Source organism: Lampetra fluviatilis, chromosome 2 (genome assembly GCF_964198595.1).
Source record: "Lampetra fluviatilis chromosome 2, kcLamFluv1.1, whole genome shotgun sequence".
NCBI lineage: Eukaryota > Metazoa > Chordata > Hyperoartia > Petromyzontiformes > Petromyzontidae > Lampetra > Lampetra fluviatilis.
The window spans coordinates 12,032,440-12,054,104 of NC_136276.1; the positions used below are offsets into that span (position 1 = coordinate 12,032,440).

General features: G+C 43.8%; 1 protein-coding gene across 3 annotated transcripts in view; it reads right to left on the minus strand.

The window, feature by feature from the left end:
- The window catches only part of LOC144942591 (myosin light chain kinase, smooth muscle-like), a 56,190-nt gene that overhangs the window by 7,743 nt on the left and 26,782 nt on the right, over positions 1-21,665 (minus strand). For all 3 annotated transcript variants that reach the window (XM_078869441.1, XM_078869440.1, XM_078869442.1), the window contains 20 exons: positions 17,480-17,687; positions 16,957-17,005; positions 16,635-16,794; positions 16,110-16,284; positions 14,754-14,805; positions 13,543-14,348; positions 13,086-13,292; positions 12,730-12,855; positions 12,462-12,614; positions 11,441-11,575; positions 10,684-10,881; positions 8,238-8,484; positions 5,697-5,777; positions 4,458-5,431; positions 4,185-4,301; positions 3,695-3,778; positions 3,098-3,148; positions 2,856-3,001; positions 2,157-2,310; positions 159-461 (listed from right to left, as the gene is read on the minus strand). In XM_078869441.1, coding sequence (XP_078725567.1) covers positions 159-461; positions 2,157-2,310; positions 2,856-3,001; positions 3,098-3,148; positions 3,695-3,778; positions 4,185-4,301; positions 4,458-5,431; positions 5,697-5,777; positions 8,238-8,484; positions 10,684-10,881; positions 11,441-11,575; positions 12,462-12,614; positions 12,730-12,855; positions 13,086-13,292; positions 13,543-14,348; positions 14,754-14,805; positions 16,110-16,284; positions 16,635-16,794; positions 16,957-17,005; positions 17,480-17,687 — 4,426 coding nt within the window. The remainder of the gene's footprint in view (positions 1-158; positions 462-2,156; positions 2,311-2,855; positions 3,002-3,097; positions 3,149-3,694; positions 3,779-4,184; positions 4,302-4,457; positions 5,432-5,696; positions 5,778-8,237; positions 8,485-10,683; positions 10,882-11,440; positions 11,576-12,461; positions 12,615-12,729; positions 12,856-13,085; positions 13,293-13,542; positions 14,349-14,753; positions 14,806-16,109; positions 16,285-16,634; positions 16,795-16,956; positions 17,006-17,479; positions 17,688-21,665) is intronic.

Below are 21,665 nucleotides of genomic sequence, written 5' to 3' on the forward strand. Positions count from 1 at the left end.
TATAACCTTTGGTTATATAAAATGTACGTATAAGCTCACGAGGGAGAACAAAAAAAGGCAAAATTTGGAAAACGTATAATCACTGCTAGATCGTAACGACTGAAATTGTTACTCAAATAAGCATTCATTTGGCGACGAGGTTAGAAAATGTGGAGCACCATTGACGATGCCCGGTGAGACGAGCGGTGACTCCTGGCTGGGCTCGCTGATGCCGTAGATGTTGGCGGCGCGCACTCGGAACTTGTATTGCTTCTGCGGGTCGAGGCCCTGCACGCTGTACGAGGTGCTGTGGCACGTGGAGGTCAGCTCCTTCCACCGGCTCTCCCCCTCGCCCTGCACCTCCACCGTGTATGACTGCACGAGACTGCCCCCGTCGTAGGTGGGGCCGTACCACGACAGCGTCAGTGAGTTCTCCCTGATGTCCGAGGCGCACGGTTGGCCCGCGGGAGGCTCCGGTTTATCTGCAGCAGCGACGGGAAGGTTACGTTAGCTCAGGGGTCGGAAACCAAAATAACAAGCCGAGCTATTATTTTCTAATTCGGTAAAAATAACTAAATATTTCAGAGCCGCAATGTATGTGAATACGAGACGGTCCTTCATAAATAACATCGCGATGCGGCCCTTAAAGATCCGCAGGTTGCCAACCCCTGCATGAGTTGAATTTCGGTGGTGGTGTAATCCAGTTGCTGCTTTCGAGGTGGGATTGGTGGATTCCAAAGATTTGGTCGTGTGCCTGGCTGAAACCTGAGGTGGCCGCTAAAAAGGAAAAGGGGTGTCAATTTGTCTGCTCAGACGTTTGCGCGTTAGCCCATTGATGTGCAAACTTTTCTCTGTGTACTCTGGCTCCCTCCATCATGTGAAAAACATGTGAAGCAATTGGTCAAATGGCCACATTTACGGCCCCCCTGAAATGAGGTGTTTAGATTCAGTGGGACCTTCCCAGATAAATGAAACGCATTTGTTATTTTAAAATTTTCCTGGATGGTTTGAGGTTTGGGTCTTTGATCTTATGATAAACTTGAACCATGCCACTGTACTTCACACACAAATTATTCAGGGCCAGCAGTAAACCATGTCCTTCATTTACAGCACATTACCACTAACGTGCATCATTTACTGCAGCAGTGCACTTCAGAGCGATGCTGAGAACAGAGCCATATATGGCCCATGACGCACGGAGTGGAGAGCTTTGGTTTCTCGTATATAGTCGCTGCTTTTAGTATAATTACATGTAAAAGCTACATTTAAAGGTTCAAAAACGCTCACTTCATAAGCTGCACCAAAATTTGATTTGGCTCTTCATATATACCATATGAACGTGCAATAGTTGGTGTTTGTGCAATTGCTATCGTGGCTACAAAGAATGACACTCACTGTTGCTGTCAGTTTGTTACAAAGTGTAAATAATATGCACAAAACCACTAGAGCATCTGCAAATGTTTACATGTCCATTATATTTCATGAGCAGGAGCATGAGCAGGAGCTTTCACAGCCTACTAAGGAAAATATATATTTTTTTTCACGTCATGCTTTTCCTAATATGGCCTTCGGTTAACAAAGTGATCTACATTCTTGCACTAAAAGCTCACGGGTTATGGACACAGATTATTTTTAGAAGAAATACCAGTTTATGTCTGTACAAGTGAAACGGTGGCACACACAAGAAGTGGAATAACAGGAATAATTTGCGTTTGTTGTATTAAATTCTATAACTATGGCATCAATTTAAAATACAGCTGCCAACAATTATATTGTTACAAGCACACCTTTCGTCAACAAACACGGGCGTTCATGCGATGCACACGCGGAGGTGTTCGTGGTGTGGTGGCAGTGCTAGCCCATTGCTGACCTAAGCAAAAATGACCTTGGGACGCATCACGTGACTACAAACACTATGTAACTTAATGATATCACAGTTGTGTGAAATTATTACGTGAATAGACCAATTATAATTCACATCACTTTAAACTGTTTTTAAAAGCACAAGCTTTTCATCGTTCTTACGAAATTACTTTTGAGCTAATCTTTGCTTGCACCCCTATTTTTTTTTATGAATCTGGGTTTCTTGAACCACTCGGGGTGGGGGGTGTCCTGAACTTTCCCTAAGCTCGCGTACTCCCAGCGCGACCACAGGGCAGCTGTGCACCACTTCCTACCGACGATAGTGACCCCGACGAGCGCCTGGGTGCTCCCATGCTTGTTCTCCAGCACCATCGTGTAGCACCCACAGTCGTTGTGCTGGGACGAGGAAATGGTGAGCCTGCTGCTCGCGTCTTTCGTCTCGATCTTGAGCCGCCCACCCGCAGCAATCTGGCGTGCAAAAACGTTGGATTGTATCACGTCAGCCAGCACCGCGGAAGTTTTCCTTTTTTTTTAAAAGGCTACGTACGGAGAGGGTCACACTTCTACGAGTGGTTGTAAAGCAATACAAGTTTAATTTAAAAACATATGAAATCCACCAAAGGATGAGGGCTTCACCGCGGCCACATCGGTTTGACCGACCACACTTCACCACGCCGGTCATAGGAAGGTTTGGGGAAATGTTAATCATGTTGAATAAACATTTCAAATGCTCAGAGAAGGATGGAGAAGTGTTCAGATTACTTGGTGGTGCAGTCAGTCGTGGAAACATTATCATTCCTATGGCGAAGGGCTGTTTTATTGAGAGGGCAACCATTGTTGATTTCCCACAAATCAGTATTTTATGGCCACAAGGCTGTGGCGCTCACAGAGGACCATGAGTAAAGTGTTCGGCCACAGCAATATCTGGCCAGGTGCAGTATTCTGGCCGGGTACAGAGTTTCAATCAACAACTTATTATTTTACGGAGTTTTAACATCCATTGAAGACCTCACCTCCTTTTTGAACCTCAGCCAAGAAGCCTTGATGGGCGGCGTGCCTTCAAAGGAGCACATTAAATCCACCATCTCACCAGCTCGAACCTTCATATCTTCAGGGAAGCGTGTGATCTGTGGTGCACACGCTGTAGACTGCTTTGCATCTACACAGATTGAAACTCAACATTACACATGCACATAACAGCCTGTGTATGATTCATAATTTAGAATATGCATGAATAATAGAACATATACAATACCTGGTTTAGCAGAAATCTTCGGAGTGGGTTTCTTTTTTGGAATGACTGGTCCTGATGAACATTAAAGAAAACATTGCAATGTAAGCTGGTAACAGCGTAGATTCATGATTTAGTTTTAAACTGAAATCTAAAACAAATTAATCCAAATACACAATTTAATCGAAGCTTTGTGCATAGAGGGGCCTGTGACAGTGCCGTTGCACAACAACAACAACAACACCGTGACACAAAATGAATGTTTGTGGCCAGCTTGGTGGTCCTGCTTCCGCAAACCTCTGCCGCTAACCACCAGGATCGCGTGGTATGTCCTGACAGCTCAGAAGAAGCTGCACAAACACCTAGGAAGTAGAGGGCTCTGTGGGGTAATTTATCTGTCAGCAATTAAATAACTCGCCTGCCTTTCATCACCGCAAATTGCAGTCTGCCTTTATAAACAGTTTAAAGTTGCGGTTCTCCATTCGACAAAACACTCCAGAGAAATGGGAAACTGAGAATGCATTCGCAATGTAAAATTATGAATTAAGTTTACAAAAGGAATAACGTTGTAAAATAGATGTCCATATTTATTCAAATGAGCGATGCAACGATTTCACTTACCATCATTTTCGACTGCACTGACTTGAGTTTTGGGTTCGTTGGTTTTTAGTTTTGATATTGTTGGCTTGACTGAACATGCTGGATCTGTACAATGAAATAAGAATCATTATATAATTATTTAAGGTAAACATTTTAGCTAATTTTATGGCATAACGTAACACACAAAGGAAACATTTTGCATTTAACTGGACATGAACACCATTTGAAATAAATGACAACTTCCATGTACGTATACATTAAATATATTTTTTAAATGTAAATAACAAAAATCACTCATACTTTGGACATCACTTAAAAGGTAAGATGATATCTAAAACAGGAGCCACGGACATGACTCAACAAATTACTTTCTCAAGTGGACATCGACCAGAGTATATATATCTTCGTTTGTCCATTCCATATCCAGTAGAACAAGCAATTACATCCCCGAGTGGCCTCTGGTTGAATAATGAACAACCTGAACAACGATCACGAATAGCTACAGTTTTACCATCTATGTAGACCATGGCCGATGTCTGTGCTTTTCCAGCTCGGTTTTCGACTGAGCATGTGTACTTTCCCTCATCCTCAGGAAGAACCTCTTCAATCGTCAAAGAGCAAAGGTCACCTACAAAAACAAACCCGTACAATTGTTGTTCAACATGTGGCATTGGCATTCACGAGCCTCAAAATTACAAATAAGCACATACTCTTCGTGAACATCTTAAACACACAGCAAGGCTTCGGGAAACAAACGCAAAGCAAGGCGTATGGCGAGCCGTACCTTTCTGAGTGATCATTATGTACTTGGAGGGTTTCAGGACTTTTCCATCGACGCTCCACGTCTCGACGAGGGGAGGCCGCCCCGACACGCGGCACTGCAGCTGGAGGCGCTCGCCGTCCAGCACCCGTGTCACGCGCAGCGGCTCCGTGAACACGGGCAGCGCCTGCTCGTCGCCGCCACTGCCACCGCCACCGCCACCCCCCCGGGAGATCCCACCGGGGGACACGGTCTCGCAGCACCCGTTGGAACCCTTCGTACAGCCCTTAGAAGATGCCATCCCTCCTCCTCCGCTGCCTGCAGACTCCGTCAAGCAGCGAGCCGAGGCCGGGCGACTCTGGCAGCGGGGGCCGTCCTGCACGTCGCACTCCGTGGGGCAGTGCTGTGGATCCGACTCGGAGCAGAGGCTGCTGCTCCCACAGCCAGAGAAGCAACCAGGGTGAGACGACTCCGACGAACACTGCTCTGGCTCTTGCTCGGGTGGATCACCGCAATCCTGTAGGTGTATCCGGCGAAAACTTGGTTGCTTGGGTTTTGGCGCCGGAGGTGGTGGCTTACGCGATGGGGCTTTCTTGCAGGCCAATGTTGCTCGGAAATCCACTTGTTCAGCCTCGCGTTCCTTTATCTCTTCTTCACACAGGGATTTTGTCTTTACTCGTCGCGAAAGGTTTCCACGGAAGTCCAGCTGCTCAGCCTCTCTTTGTTGGCTCTCTTCTTCGGATGAGTGCTTGGTAGAGCTCGATTTCTTGGCCGCACCACTGAGGACGCTACGGAAGTCTTTCTGCTCCGCCTCCTGCTGTTTCTGTACCTCCTCCAAGCGCTCCTTTGTTTGGACCTTACGGCGCAGAACACCTCGGAAGTCTGTCTGATCGGGCTCGGATCCCTTGCATTCCCACTGCTGTTCAGGGTTTTCTCCACTCGGGCTGCAGCTCTGCCTGACGTTTGTGCTGGAGCAAAGGCTCTCCGAGTCTCTTCCCCTACAAGGCAAAAAGAGTTTTGATCACACAGTTGAATTGCTGGCCTGTGAACTGGAGCCAGCTGGCTGCACTCCCAAGTGACGTTTGTTTAAATGAATAAAGCCAGACACTGGGAAAGAGGCAGCGAACTTGAATTTGCATCGGTTACCGGTGACTGCTAAGAGCCCTTTTTGAAATGTAACCACGCCGCATGAAAGCGCACGTCTCAAGTGTGTTTGAATTTTTGTCAGCATCAAGCATTACTTTTAATTGATATCACACTTACCACCTTTGGTGTACGGAGCCAGGGCCTCCACCCTCCTTTACCACCAGCGATACTGTGCAGTTTGACGAGCCAACAGTGTTTCTGTGAAGAGCAAAAAACACATGTAAATTAATATCGCAATTAATCATTCAACTCTACATTTATTTCAAAATAAAATGACCTACCCGAGCATGTACAAACACAGGTTTTAACTGTATGCAGGTTTAATCAATTAAGCGGAAAGTGGAACTAACTCAGAATGACAATCTCAAAATAAGTCATGACAGCTTATTAGCTCTCAATGGATAGTGATCCATGAAGCGACCTCCCAGTTGGCTTGTGTGCCCTCCACAAAACTGTGGGAAAGAGGAAAGTGCCCCGCTCTCGCATTCTCTCTGCCCAAACTGCGTCATCGGCAGGGGAGAGTTGCACCGCCCCAGGACCCTGAGCTACATGTGATTATATGTAGAACCAACTTTACAGTTACCCTCAGGGGCTTCGTTTTCAGCGCTAGAGAATGTCCAGAGTTTATCTTTCCATCAAGTATAGAGGGGAAAACTGGTGGTGGTGTATTTGTCCCGTTGCTAAATAAAGCTCGGAAGGGCACTGTTTTTGTTTCAAATATTTTCCAGAAAAACAGGACAGATAATAACTTTAATTGGGGCATTACGGGCAAAGACATTGCAGGTAATTTAATCTCACTAGTGAATTGGTCCCCTTGGGCCAGCAACAGTATGCTCACGCACTAAACGCCGATTTTCATGGCAAACCCTGCATGTTTTCCAAAACTGATGATATTTTTACAAACTCCGTCCATAGGTGGCCAAATTCTTGAAATATTTCATCGGGTGTAAGAGGCAGTGTACAGTTGCCGTTTATTGCAGCTGATTGCTCTAAATTGAACTTGTAAATTAATGAGTCCAAACTCAGATTTCCCAAGTAGAATTCTAAAACGATCAATTATGCTATTAATAAACACATGTTTCATCCTTGCAGCAAGATTTATTTTTGTGTTGCGAGAAGAGCACCACTTATGTAAGGATATAACAGGTCATTTACATTTCAGGAATTGTTTTACCTTTCAGAAATGTATTACAACGTCCATTAGCAGAAAACGATACAATATCACATCTTTGCTTCTCACTGAGCAAGGAACCTCTTCAGCTGATTTCCCCAAACGGGAACGAATGATAATACAAACACCTCTCCTTGGCCATTAATCACTGCATAAATTAGATAAGGGGTGGAAGAGAGGTGCAGTTGTTACCACACTGCGGTATGAACCCAGTGACCTGATTTTGATTCCTGGCCACGGCGAACATCATTGGCCAAAGTTGGTGAAGTATGGTCAAACAACCTCCATGTGATTGACAAAATGCTAAACATTATTATTTGTATTGCTTTAAATTTGGAAAATGTGTAAAAGCACATACACGTGCTGTTAAAGCTTCCTTAGTATTATTTCCCACTACAAAAAGAGTTGCGAGCCAATGGAATATGTTTGGTATTTTTAATCTGCTTCACCACTGCAACTTGTAAATTGCACCACTGCCCATTGTCTCTAAACCCTGAAGGAGCTCAGCATCGCCCATGAGCATGGAGCCCATTTGACTTTTACTTGACTCACTTTTTTCATTGTAAAGTAATAACATTGCTATTATCTGTACAGACGCAACTGATAAAATGACAGCAACAATGATTAAAACGAAATAACTATAAAATAACACATATGTCAAGACATAAGACACTGTAAGATTAATTAAAAATTAAACAATGACTTAATATTTAATGAATTTGGCAGCGGCAATATCAAGTGTTCGTATATACATCAGTCCGAATGAAAGACAAATCCCCATGTGTAAACATTAGACCAGCGCTGAAAGCTGACATGCACATTATTATTTCTCGTTGTAATACTGCGACAATGTCATTCCATGTAGGAGGAGCATGCACAGCCCGTTTGTCAATCCACTGCTGGATAAGGGCCTCCACATGCTAAACAGGCGGTGAGGGTTATTTGACCATATTTCACCACGCTGGTCAGTGCGGGTTGGTTAACATGTGGAGGGATTACACAATAAATGGGTTTTGCTGGACTGCCCCATGTTGTTCACAATGCCTACTACACCTGTTGTTGCGATTGATGGTTGCCCATCCAATCACTGTCCAGGCGAGGCACCGATTAGCCTCCGAGGTCTGACTGGATCAGGTGCATTTTGGATAAAAGTGTATGAGGAGCATTATACGCAAAAGACATTTCACCTAATTTTTTATAAGTATTTGCAAGACGGCAAAGAAACGTGGAGGCACATCACTATCTTAGATTTTGAGGCTTTGCCCTTCGAGTTCATAAATTTGTTAACTTTGATGGTAACACGTGAGCGGACACTATTGAGATAAATCTTCACCTAAGTCCGTCAGAGTCGAAAGAAAAACCACCAAAGGGCAACGCATGCTGAATTTTTTTCGCACCGTACGTAGCCAACCGTGCTAATCGGAGGTGCGCGTTTACAAACGGCGCCTCACGGAGCGGGTTCACACACGAGGGAGAGGGACTCGTACTGGATTCTGACTTCGTAGAGCCCCGTGTGCTCGGGGCACACGTTGTGCATGACCACGGAGAAGACGTCGCCATGCCGCTGCAAAACGGTGTCGCCTCCCGTCGACAGCAGTCGCCCGTCCCTGTGCCAGGAGACGGAGGGGAAAGGATCGCCGGCGACGGCGCACGACAGCAGAGCGCTTTGCCCTGGCGCCGCCACGGCCGGCCGAGGCTTGCTGATGAACCAGGGCTGCACGCCATCCTGGGGCTCTGTAAACAGTGCAGCAGCAACAGCAGCGGCGGTGGAGGGTTCACGACAGCCGGTGATGCATGGGGGTCAAAGGCAGGTTAGATCAGATTAGTGAGATGTTATAAACACGACCAAAGCGTATTTATTTTTATGTTTTGTGGGGATCGTGACCTTAATTGGATTAACGGTACGGGACCCTATTCATAACACTGCTGAATATAATTTTCCAGTTGTTGGCACCAAAGAATGTGACATTTATACAATGTATGTGGCCGTCTTCCTTTAAACCAATATCAATGTTAACTGCGCCATTATACACGTGTTGAAAATACCGCGAGTCAAGTATTGCAATATATGCATTCCACAAGAACATTCTAAACTGCTGCGCGTAGAACACAAGCAAGTACATGAATGGTGTGTAAATTTTAATACGATAAAAATAGAATATTGAAATGGTATACGTACACATTATAATATTCTGTATTCTGTGCATTATTGTTATAGTATCACCAGTTTTAAATAAAGAGGCTCTATTTTCTTTAACGACTAGCCCCATACACATATAATTAAACACTGGAAGCTGCTGTAGTGTAATGGTTAGCACACTGGTACAATCTAGAGGTTGTCAGTTTTCAATTGGATCTCCCGCTAGAGGAGGTCCTTCCACCAGTTGGGGGCATGGGCCCGCAATTGCAGGGCTGCATCTTGACCAAATAATCTTCACCCACACAAAGTTATCGTCGTGATGCAAATCACACACCAAGTAAAGCCTTGCCGAAACTTGGGAATCTTTCAAAGGGTCCTGGAATATTTGGAATGTTTGGCCAATGTCACGAATGAGTATTTCGCAAGTGGAAGGACACCAAAGTTCCCACAGAAGACCCATAAACACGAGGGCATAATGCTTCAATATATGCGACTATCGCCGTATGAGGGAGTTACACTCCTCCAGGCTGCCATCTCTGAGCCATCTCACAACACAAACCTGCTTCGCTTCACAACGCTGACAAGGTTGAGTGTATCTGAAAGTGATTTGGTCTTATCTACTGGTTATGAAATGCGTAACTACAGCGTCAGTGGCAAATTTGACATTTTGAGAACAAAGGGACCTAAACTATGCACTGGCTTCCATTAATTTTCTATTAGCCACAGTTATTTCATCATATCGTGTTACTCTAGTCTGAGTTGAATTTAGCACGAGGTATGTTTTTAATTTGTATATAGCTCTCAACTTGTTTTGTTTGCCTCGTGTTTGTGTGTGTACATCATAAAATAACAAAGCAGACATTTCAGCTGTTTTGGTGTCTTTGTGAGTGTGAATGCACGCGGTGGGGGGGGGGGGATGGTGCAGTGGCTCCCGGGCGCCCATACAAACCCAAAGATCCGAGTTCAATTCCTGAACACGGCTCATCACTTGTCGAGTGATATCTAGACTGGTCCTGGGCACTCCCCTTCACCGAGGAGGTGAAGAATAGATGAGGTGTGTGGAGGCCTTCATCCAGTAGTGGATTGACAGAGGGCTGTACATGACCATATATTACAATGAACAGCCATCGTATTTCTCACCAAGTAAGTGTTGCTTGTGCGTTGTTGTTGTCGTTTTTGAAGGGCCCGGATGAGCCATAAAAAAATCAGACGTGCATCACTGCGCTTTACCCAAACGTACAGCCTGGCATTTTTGTGTCATAGCTAAAGATTTGTTGATTTAAAACGTTGTGTTCAGAGTTAGTGGCAAACTCATGGCTCTAATAAAACATGGAATCATTAACAATCTCCAAAACTAATTTCAATATCGATGATTAATGCCTTCCTTCCCACAGCAGCAATCTTATCAGCTTGATCACATTTTGGTGAAAGCTGCATGATTAATAACAGCTCTTTGCCAAACTACTGCTAGATGCAGGCCTCCCCATGCCATGTTCCTCAAAAGGGTCCTTTGACCATACTTCATCACGCTGGTCAGTGTGCGTTGACAAAGGGAGAGCGAGGACTCATGACCAGTTGAGCTATAACTAAAAAATAATAGTGATACAATCCTGCACGAATAAGTGACATGGTTGAGATCCACATTACTCCATACAGTTCACAGGAAGTTCATCATTCACACTTACATTTTGGTGATATACATTTTACAACTTGCAGGTTTCCCCACGTCTGACTCATCTGGATAATTTCTTACTGGAAGGTCATATGTGCTTGATGGGTGCTCGGAGTCTTACCCTGCACGGTGAGCAAGGCCTGGCTCTGAGCCTGCCCAGCCTCGTTCCAGGCTTCACACGTGTAGCAGCCTGTGTCCTCTGGAAAGACCTCCTGAATGTGCAGGGTGTGTTCGTCATCCTTGCTTTCCAACACAAAGTCCTCCGACTCCTTGATTTCATTTCCATTGTGCAGCCAAACTATCTCTGCTGGAGGAATTGCTGAAATGACACGTACGAAAATATATAATTAAACCTCCTCGTGTCAGGACGTCGGTTTTTCGCAGACACCCGTAATCCGAGTGCGGTTTTCCATGTTGGGCCGCGGTTTGAGCATAACGTCTCTCAAACGTTCGTCGCGAGTCACTGAGGGCATATTCAACTCAATCAATATGCACTCCTGCGGGCATCCGCAACCCCTGAAGATGTCTGCAGAAGTGCGTGGTGAAGGCTTGATAGAATATGTGCCAAAAACCCGGCCTCTCCTGGAAGACCACACTTGCATAAAGGAGGATGACATGGTAGGATGTGCATTTAAAAAAATTGACACTCACGGCCAACATCAGTTGCGATTATTTGAACCAGTCCTGGGCCTCCTCTAGGTCGACTCAGCCTCAAATGAGTACCTGGTGCGGTGTATAAACATTGCCACCAGGGAGACAAAGGCGACCTCTAACAGCAATTGTCCCAACAGTCTGTCCAGGCTATACGAGGGGGGGGGGGGGGTATTTATGTCTTTGTTGTTGTTTGTGTCGTGGTGAACGAGGCATTGGAATTGTACCTGCAACTTTGACAGTGAGATGGACCTCGCTGCCGTCCATCACCTGCAGGTCACAAAGTCCCTTCACAAACACGGGAGGCGACTGCTTGACTGCCGGCTTTTCCTCGTTCCTGCGGCTCGTCCTCCTCCGTGGCTCTACAAGGGCACCGTGGACATAAAACAAATGGATTTGTTTGCGTGTGTAGATGCGTGGTGGGTTCGCAGGGGTGTGTAAACATCGCCACTAGGGAGACAAAGGCAGTCGGGCGTGGTGCTGGCCACCCACCCCCTTCGTGTACCGTGCCAGTCTTCATAGGTGCTCGCAAACAGCACTTGCCCCAACAGTCTGTTAAAGGCTATTGGCAACGCAATCTATTCCAGTTTTTACTTAACGTTATTATACGCACCCACAAATATTTATTGTAACATTTTCCGTGTAAAATATTCATCTTCCAAAAGTAGCATAACAGCTAATGTCCTTTCATTCACATCTGATAAAACTCAAACTTTATTTCCCAAAATGCATTTTTGGGCACTGTTACATTTTGGCGAGTACAAACGTATGAGTTATGCCAAGCATCAAATTAATGGTCAACTGTCTTACCTTTCCGTTGCAGGCATGGCAAACGAGTGGATTTTTCCTCATTGTCACTCACGTGGACCACAAAACTGCAGGCCATTAACGAGAGCTGTTCTTTCCCAAACATTTACACCAGGGCTATTTTTGTTTACGAAAAAAACAACCTCGTGACGTGGAAAACTCACATCCTTTAATGGCTGAATCTATCCAACCTCCCAAAGTCAGTGCTGTTTGCAGCTTGTGTCTTGGCCTCGATACGCCGGTTACTGTACTAATCAGCTTCCATTTATGGTTAATCCCGGCCCCGAATGCAACCAACTGGATGCATGTTTTTTTTTAGCCTCACAAAGCACAATCCTATTAACAGCAATCATCTACAAGACTAGACGCCTAATGGCAGTCGATTGAATCACGTGGATCAGTTCCAGCTGCGTATGCATTTGAATCTGTCGGGTTCATTACCTCGGACTATCACTGTGGCACTGCAATAGGCCTTTCCAAGGTGGTTCTCAGCTAGACACGAATACACGCCCCCGTCGTCCAGGCCAGCAGCTCCGACATAAAGAGTGCAGTATCCATCACGGCAAGACATTACTGCACTGTTGACAGGCTTGTCTGCAACAATGGCAAAAGCAACAACAACCCTTGTTATGTTCATACGGCGAATGTGCAGTGCTTTTGATGAAAGGGGCAATTGAATGTGTTGTTTGGATCTGCAGTAAGGTCTGACCATCTTTTAACCAAGTCACCGAAGGTTCTGGCTTCCCCAACACGTGGCACTCCAGAGTGAATTCCTGTTGCTCTTCAACAGCACATGCCACCAACGGGGCAGAGAAACCGGGCGCCTGGTCTGCGTCTGTCACACCAGCCAACGAAGAGCCACGGTTTTAAGTAATCGTAAACCTGTCTGTATAAAATACCGTCACAAAAACAACCACTAAATGCATTAACGACGAGGCCTTTCCTGAAACCCGATCTGTATTTCTTTTACATGACAACAGATTCACTGATAATTTATTGACTTTGAAAGATGGATTTATAAATATTTCTATTATTATCGAAGAAATTCACGTGTGTGCATCTCACCTTTGACAATGAGTGTGAAGGTGGCCTTTGTTGCCTTCCCGTCACTGTTTTTAGCTGCACATGCATAGGCGCCTCCATCGTATTTCTGCACATCGAAGATGACCAACTGATGGCCACCTTGGTTCTCCTCGACCTCCCACCTCTCGCTTGTTTTTATTACGACGCCATCCTTTGACCACTCTACAGCTGGCTTTGGGATTCCTGACACTGTATGGGGGTTAGAAAATACACAGCTTCAACGATGCACTTTTAAAAGTGGACTGACCACACTTCCCTAAAAGTGGGAATGTTTCTATAACATGAATTCAACTATTGGCTAATTATTGCACAGATAATAGGAAAAGTGATATCCAAAAAAAACACAATTACGGTATTTATCAAAAACAAATAAAGCTTGCACGCTACTGCAGTAAAGTAAACATGCCATGTGCGAGAAGGGTAAGCAAGTGTGGCTCGCCTCTGCAGCTGAATGCGACTTCGTGACCCTGTGTGACCTCGCGGGACTGTGGAGGATGAGTGAACACCGGGCCCATGCTGTTTTCTTTCTTAGACTCTTCCCTCAAGGCCATTCCTGTCATCGTCATCTCTGCCGGGGCGTTTTTGTTTGCCACATCTTTTGGGGCGACATATTTGGACTCCACCCTCTTTCTCTCAAGTGGCTTCTGTTCAACTTCTTTATGCACGGCAACCTTTCTCTCAGCGTCCTTCTGTGTCATCGTAAGTGTTGGCAACTTCTTAGATGCTGCTTCGTTTCTCTCAAAAAGCCCCGTGGGCGGTGGCTCCATTGTCTCTGTCGCTACTGCCACCACTGCGCCTCTTCCCATTTCTTTTGACACTGTTGACTTCACATCTATCCCTGATAGCCCTGCCGGGTTGACCTGTGGCAGATCAGCAGCAACACCTTCATTTCCACCGCTCTCTTTCCTCCTCACCACATCCGGTATTGATGCTTTTGTCTCTGTCTCTTTCACAGCCAGAGACTTTATCTGTATTTTCTGGAAGGCTGATTTCCTCTCAGCTGGCTGTGCGGGTAACTCAGTTTTCTGCAACACATTGGACGCTGGTTTAATTCGGTCTGCACTCCTTAACAGTTGCTCATTTGTCATCTTCATTTCCATCGCAGCAGATGGCGTTTTGTTGGCTTCCATTGGTGCTGCCTCTCTCCTCTCTGCCACCTCTTGGGTGACAACTTTCATCGTTTGTTTCTTGGATTCAGCCTCTTCTGTGTTGATCTCTTTCTTATTTGTCACCTGAAGAGTCAACCTAGAACATATATATTCAAGATATACCATGTGTTTAACATTTTCGTAGCCATGTTTTGGAGTATAACAACTCTTCCTGATGACGAACGCTTGTGTTGCGATTGAAACATTAGAGTTTTTTGTGATTTTGTATTATTTTCTATGAACCTATCTACGTGACTTTACTGAAAGACCCAAATAATATAATTGTATTCCACTTAATGTACGTGACAAATGTCACAACCTACTACAAAACAAATATAAAAGAGCAATTGTAAATCATTCTATATCATGTTTGACACGTATAAGCAGATATTGCCAAATAATTTCTACAATATTTTGAGTGGTTCCCAACTTTCATTAAAAAAAAAGGAATTCGAACATGCAACCCACTTTTAATAAAATCCATAAAAGAATCAGCACTTACTCAGTGGATGATTTTTGAACATTCAAATGAGGTTTCAAAACAGATGGAGGCTCTGAAAACAATATAAAGCTGCTTTACAAACAATACACTATAATGAAGTATTACAATATGCACTTAATTATGTGTGATATAAGATATTATACATTATGAAAATGCCAAACAAAATAAATAATTCACATAACTCTGCAAAACCATTATAAATAAAAGACAAACTAAAAATGCGGAACAAAACACAACATTTTAAAATGTCTTAACAAGCAATGGGAGCATGAAAGCATTACAAATGAAGTTGATGATGGGCAAATAACAATGGGTTGTAGCCTTGAGACAAGAAGATGGATCCATAAGAAATTCATGAAACACAATCATTAATCTAGTTAAGGAAAACTATGCAAATATCTACAGCGAACAAAATCGAATAATCATATACCCCGAAAAACAAATCACAATTGAACACATAAGGATGATGCTCCCAATGTTCAATGTGAAAAAGTAACCACTGCCTTATATCACACAAATCAAGGAAAGCTCATCGGCCAGACTAATAACTGTGGACATCAAAGAAGTGAGACCAAAATGATTGAGCATCATCATCACCAGCCATGGTCAATCGAGTGCTGGATGAAGACCTCCCAAAGCTGCCACCATCTCTCACAATCCCACAATATAATGATCCACCTAGGTTCTGGACACCAGATGATTCCATCGTTCCATCTTCTCAGAGAACATAATTTTGAAGGTTTTTCATTCCTTGGCTGCCACCCCATTATAATTCTTGACCATTGGCCATCATCTGTTCGAGCAACATGTCCTACATGAGCCTACTTGTGTTTCATAACACTTTGAAAAAGACCATTAACCTACGTGTGTTCTCGAATCCGCGTGTTCATCTCTCTGTCTCTCAGTGCAATTCAAAATATGCTTCTCACCATGTTTCCTTGCGCAATGAGAGATGGAGTGATAGAGCTAATGTGCAAGAGTGAGGTGATGAGATACAGGGATGATGTGGGGAGGCCATCATTCAGCAGTTTATCGATCATGACGAATTAAACACACTTTAAATTCCAAAGTAGAAAAATATTTTTAAACATGCAAATGAGTATTATAATCCCATGACAGCCTCTGAGTTTCAATATTCTTTTTCGGAAGGATCCTGCATTGGGATGCTTTTCCATTACCATTCATAAGTGATTTGAGAACCCTGAGAAAACCTGTAAATATGACGGAAAACACTCAACCGACTCTGTACTTAAATAAGCCAGCCTTCATCTGAAACACCGTGCATGCACAGAAAATACGGCAACATACATGTTAAGAGTAATCTAAATCAGCAGTTATTATTGGATAAAACCTTACCATTAGAAATTTGAACGATCAGTTCAGCCGATGCACTTGCTTTCCCAGCTGAGTTTGTGATGGTGCACGTGTACACACCCGAGTCTTCCTCTTTCACGTCCAAGACCTCCAGAAAGTGTAAACTTGACTTCTCGTAAACCTTGAAATGCCCATCATTGTGCAGCTCTGTGTCTCCCTAGGCACAATCATAGACATGCAATTTTTAGAGCTGACGTTTGAGCAAGCAATGGAGTTACCCGATGCTAATTGCACAATGACAATCCTTGCAAGGCATAAGAGGAGAGGGGGGAGCAGGGGAGTAGTGGTCAGCACGTTGCCCTGTGACCCTGCCCACCTGTTTGATTTCAAGCCATGGCTAACATCATGCTGACCAGTATTGAGGTTTTTTCACAGAACCTCCATGAATGAACTGTATGGGGATGCCTTCATCCAGCAATTGATTTTCAAAGGGCTGTAAAGAATGACTACTGCATCATTCTTTAAGTAACAAGGGATAAACAAAGTGCATTTAAGGCGACCGCACACCTTTTTCCAGGTGACTTGGGGCTGCGGTCGTCCAGTGATTTTGCAGTTGAATTTTCCACCCTGTCCCTCTCGCACTACAGCCCTTGAGGGCTTGTTGACAAACTTCGGAGGGCTTTCTCCCCAAATACTTGGCCTGCTCTCCACCGGTGGAATTGGAAATCTGTCAGGATGACAGAACAAAGACGTACATTGACAAAGACACCTCTGGTTAAAGTGTCATACATTTCTCACTTAAAAATTTTTTTATTTGCAACATAGAAATATTCGTTTTGGTCAGTTTCCTTTTTTACCACTCGCTGTAATGGTGCCACGCATCAGGTACCTGGATAACTTGGCACTGGCCACGAGGGATTTCTTTTCTGCATCACAACCTGGAGGAAGAAGAAAAACATCCAAAAGTAGATATGCAGCGTCGATGATGAATCGATGAATCGTAAATTTCGTTTCGATAATTGGAGGATTTCAATAAGTGCACGTCACACGCACACAAACCTATACAAAGACAAAATCCCCCGTATAGCCTTACCAGACTATTGAGGCAAGTGCTGTTAGCGAGCACCTATGGAGGCTGGCAAGGAACACGATGGGGTGCATGACGAACACTACACCCAGCCGCCTTTTTCTCCTAAGTGGCGATGTATACACACCGTACCAGGTACTCATATGAGGCTGAGTTGACCGAGGAGAGGCCCAGGACCGGTGAGCGGGAATCGACCTCGGGTTGCCGGGTTCGTAGCGCGGCTCGCTAACCGTGGTCTTCCCACTCCCCACGTCACCACACAGAACACACGAACCCGAACAAGCCGCAACGCTCTCATCGTGTCGCGTCAAACGCTGATCGTCACCTTCCACTTTGAGCTCCACCGTGATCTGCCTCGTCCCAGCCTCGTTCCTCGCTTCGCACAGGTACTTGCCGGAGTCGTCCTCCCCGAGGCCCACAACCTCCAGGCTGAAGGCGCCCCTGGAGCTTCGCTCGACGCGGAAGTGTTCCCCCGCTGCCAGCGGCTGCCCATTCCTGAACCACAGCACCTGCGGCTCGGGGTTCCCTCTCACCTGGAACGGGCGCGACACGCCACACATGCCCGGTAACAGGAACGTGCTTAAGATCTTATCCTCGATTTCATCTAGTTTTTAAAAACAAAACGATAATCATTTTACATAACAAACGTGCGGCGTTCAAATAGAAATGTGTACGTTTTAATGAAATCATCATCAGCCATTGTCTATCCGCTGCTGGATCAAGGCTTCCCCATGCTGACGCCATCCCTCGGGATCTATCGACGCCACCATTCATCTCACTCCTGTATATGAACTAATGTCATCCCTCCATCTCCGACGCGTTATTTCCTTCAGCAGCCAGTCAATCACCAGTCTCGTCCATCGGCCATCATCCCATCTAGCAATGTGCCTTGCCCAAACCCATTTTTTTTTCACTCTCAATATGAATTCTAGAATTGGTGCTTATTCCCTGATTCATGCGTCCTTCTTTCAGTTTCTTAGTGCGATTCCAAGTAAATATGTTACACTTCTTTCGCACCGTACGTTGCCAACCATACTAATCAGAGATGTGCGGGAAGGACAACAAACTAAACACGTAAAAAAAAGTTCTAAAGAAATTATTTTCAATCTAGCATGCAATCAGCATGCTTCTCGCCATGCTTCTTTGTGTACTTCTCAGCTTTTGTTCCATTGCCTTTGCTAATTTCCACATTTCTGATCCATGTCACTGCTGGCACGACACTCATTGAAAACTTTCTTCTTAGGACGCATTGGTCAGTAACAACATACAATCTAATGAATAGCTTTTTATTTGCACATGGTATACTAATTCAAATTTATAATGCGAATTCCATCCTTGTATCCCAATGCGTGACTGGGGTGGAAACACATATGATATCAGCAGCAATAATTCACTGGTCAACACACTTTTTCTGGCATAAGGTATTCCAACGGTTTTAAGGTAATTTTGGGGTGCTGATTCCAAATCTGGCATCAGTTTTGTCAGGTTTTTAAGATATCAAATATTGCATTTTCAATAAAAACTGCAGAAGAAAAATATTAAATAAATGTGGATATCTACATAAAATGATATTATAAACACACTATTCTAAAAATACAGCACCACTGACTCGCAACAACTTGCAATCATAAGTGACAGAGTTAATTTCGGGTAAAATCAATAAAAATGGGGTATGCCGATAGCATAAAAATCAGATGTGATAGAGCAAATCTGAGATCAGATTTGGAATCAGCACCCTGAAATTAGTCTAAAACAGCTGCAAAAGTCCAGGCCCGAAATTGTTTTTTGTTGACCAGTGTAATGCTCTTTGATGGATCTCACGGTTGACCCTGGTGACAAGAAACGTCGTGATTTTTATTTTATTTTACTTTCATTAATTTTAATGTTTTACCTACGTGACTTTACCGAAAAAACCTAAGAATATGAATCCTTGCAGTCACGAAAGCTTCAAATCTAGAAAGAGGACGGTGTTTGTTAGCGACAACTCTTGTGGTCACCACCATTGTTGGTGCAGCGCATCGCTGATGGACGTCGACCTTCTTAATGTGTCACTCCCTGCCCCACTGCATTTCTGCCATCCACTGAACGTTATTGAAACAAATGTTACCATTAATAAACCCAAGATTAATTATGTTTAGATATCATATCAATAATGCACACACTACTTTGGATTAGGAAAGATTTATCTTTTTCTATGCCCATTTCATTTTTTTCCAAAGAATGTGAAAGGTGTACGCTTTTGTGTCATTTTCAACGCAATTCACGGTAAAAAAATCAAACTGCCATTGAGCAGTGTAGCCGCGTCACACTGAGAAAAAGTCAGGGCGCTAATGGTCTAATGGTTTTAATATAGGAACAAAAAGAAGACGCAGTTTTTCTGCAGTTATTTAAACTCAGGGGTGTTGAGCAGACAGATAAGGTCACCATGCACTCTTGTAAATGCATTGAATTTGTGTCCTTTTAAAGCAAGTAGAAAAACTTTCCAGTCTCTTTCAAACATTTCATATTTCAGCTGGCTCGGAATTTTTTTTGTTACGCCAGTGCCAAGTCATAGCCAGAAAAGGCGAGCTTTAGCCACCAGTGCCTCACAGTGCCACACCATTTTAGGGAATGTTTTTTTTCAGATTGCACGGAGGAAAGAAGTTCCCTTCCTGTGTACTGTAAACCATACACTGGAATCTCCTTCACCTTTGCTGCTTGCACAGACCGTTTTTTTTGTACCTCTGCAGACGCTGCTGCCTTGGCAAGGCCATATCTCTGATTGATACGGTATTTCAGTTTCCCATTAAGCAAGGCATGGGAATATTTTTTACTCTAAATCACTGAAAACAGCAGAAACACAGAATGTACTTTTGAAGGTGTCAAGTATTCCATTAAAATAGAAATTCATGCAATAGACTGAAGTACATAATCTTACTTATCCAAACCATGGTGATGCAACATTAAATTATAAAACCCTTTTTTTTACCATATATGGAACTAATTTCATGCCACTGAGCATAAACGCATTGACATGAGAATGAAGCTAACCACTGCTGGGAAGCATTACCTGCTGGACATGTCTCTTTATTCAAGCCTGTGATACCCTTCAAACAACAATATGTTCACATTGTTCACATACAATCGTGGATATTTTTGAATATTTACGCAAATCACTGAACTTGCTTTCGCCAATATACAGCCAGCATTGATGGGAATACTCTGATGTATGAAACCATTCCATCAAATGTGACTTTTGTCTTGCAACTTCAAGAACATATGGAATTACTTTTCCACGTATAAAATGGTGCTATTTTACTTTGAGACACCACCTACATGTGTAATATATAGGTGGTGTGTAATCTTTAAAACCCAATATTGAACTTTGTAGTACACAATGACATCAATTGCCTACCAAAATAAGTCATAATCCATTTTTCCAAACATTATTTAAAAGGCGACCATTACAACCCCGTACTCTTTTTTTCACTCGATCCCTTGATGGCAGACTTTCCTGCCATTTGCTTCCAACGTATGTCCGCGACTCTTCAAAACAACCCCCGCACATGTTGTAGAGAGCAATTACCACCGAGCAAAGTACATCCTGTCATTAGAGCGCGCAAATACATGGGAGCGCACCCATGACAACACAGCACCCCCTTGCTACTAAGCCGTGAACTTCAAAATATTCCGATTCAACGCTTTTTCTCCAGTCATTTTCCGTTTAATTATGAAGATATAGTGCTTTTATATTTTTTCCATGGTATTTTGTGTTTCATCAGCTGTTACATTAATATAAGGTTTGTATAGTCCCTTTCAATGTACGTTTTGTATTTCTCATCCATATGAATGAGGCAGCTATGGTGGTGGTGGTGGTGGTTAATGCCTGCACTGTAATGCCGTGATATTCTTAACAAACTTCATTAAACGTTCATCAACATGACCCATACTTTATTTACTGCTGGGTGAAAGGGTCCCCCACACCTACGCCATTACGTGCAGTGCTGCAATACCACAATCCATCTCGCTCTTGCACATGAACTGATCGTATCTCTCCATCTCCATATTGGGAATGTTCTCTCCTGGATATGTTTCCTTCTTTGGCTGCTATTCTGATACCACTCTTGTCCATCGGCCATGATAGCGACATAATTGTAAAGCTAGTACTGTAGTCATTTCCTTGCAGATCTGCATACAAAATAATCATATATGCACCAAATCAATCTTTTTTTTTCAAAGAAGAAGAAATTGCAGATGGTACACTTTGGAAAATTAACCAATGCCCTCTGTAGGATAAGAAGAGGGAATGCTCCCGCACTAGATAGAATGATTAACTGTGGTAATCGTTTATAAAGTGGGACCAGATGTAACACAATTAGCGGACTTATTCCCTCTGTGTTTAAACAGAAAGGCAATCGCTCAATTGTGAATGGCTGCCACACTAAGATTGCGTGTGTAAAGTAACAAAATGCAAATCAGATGAGGAGTCAGGCAAGGAGATACACCCTCACCAACATTGTAAGACGTTTTAC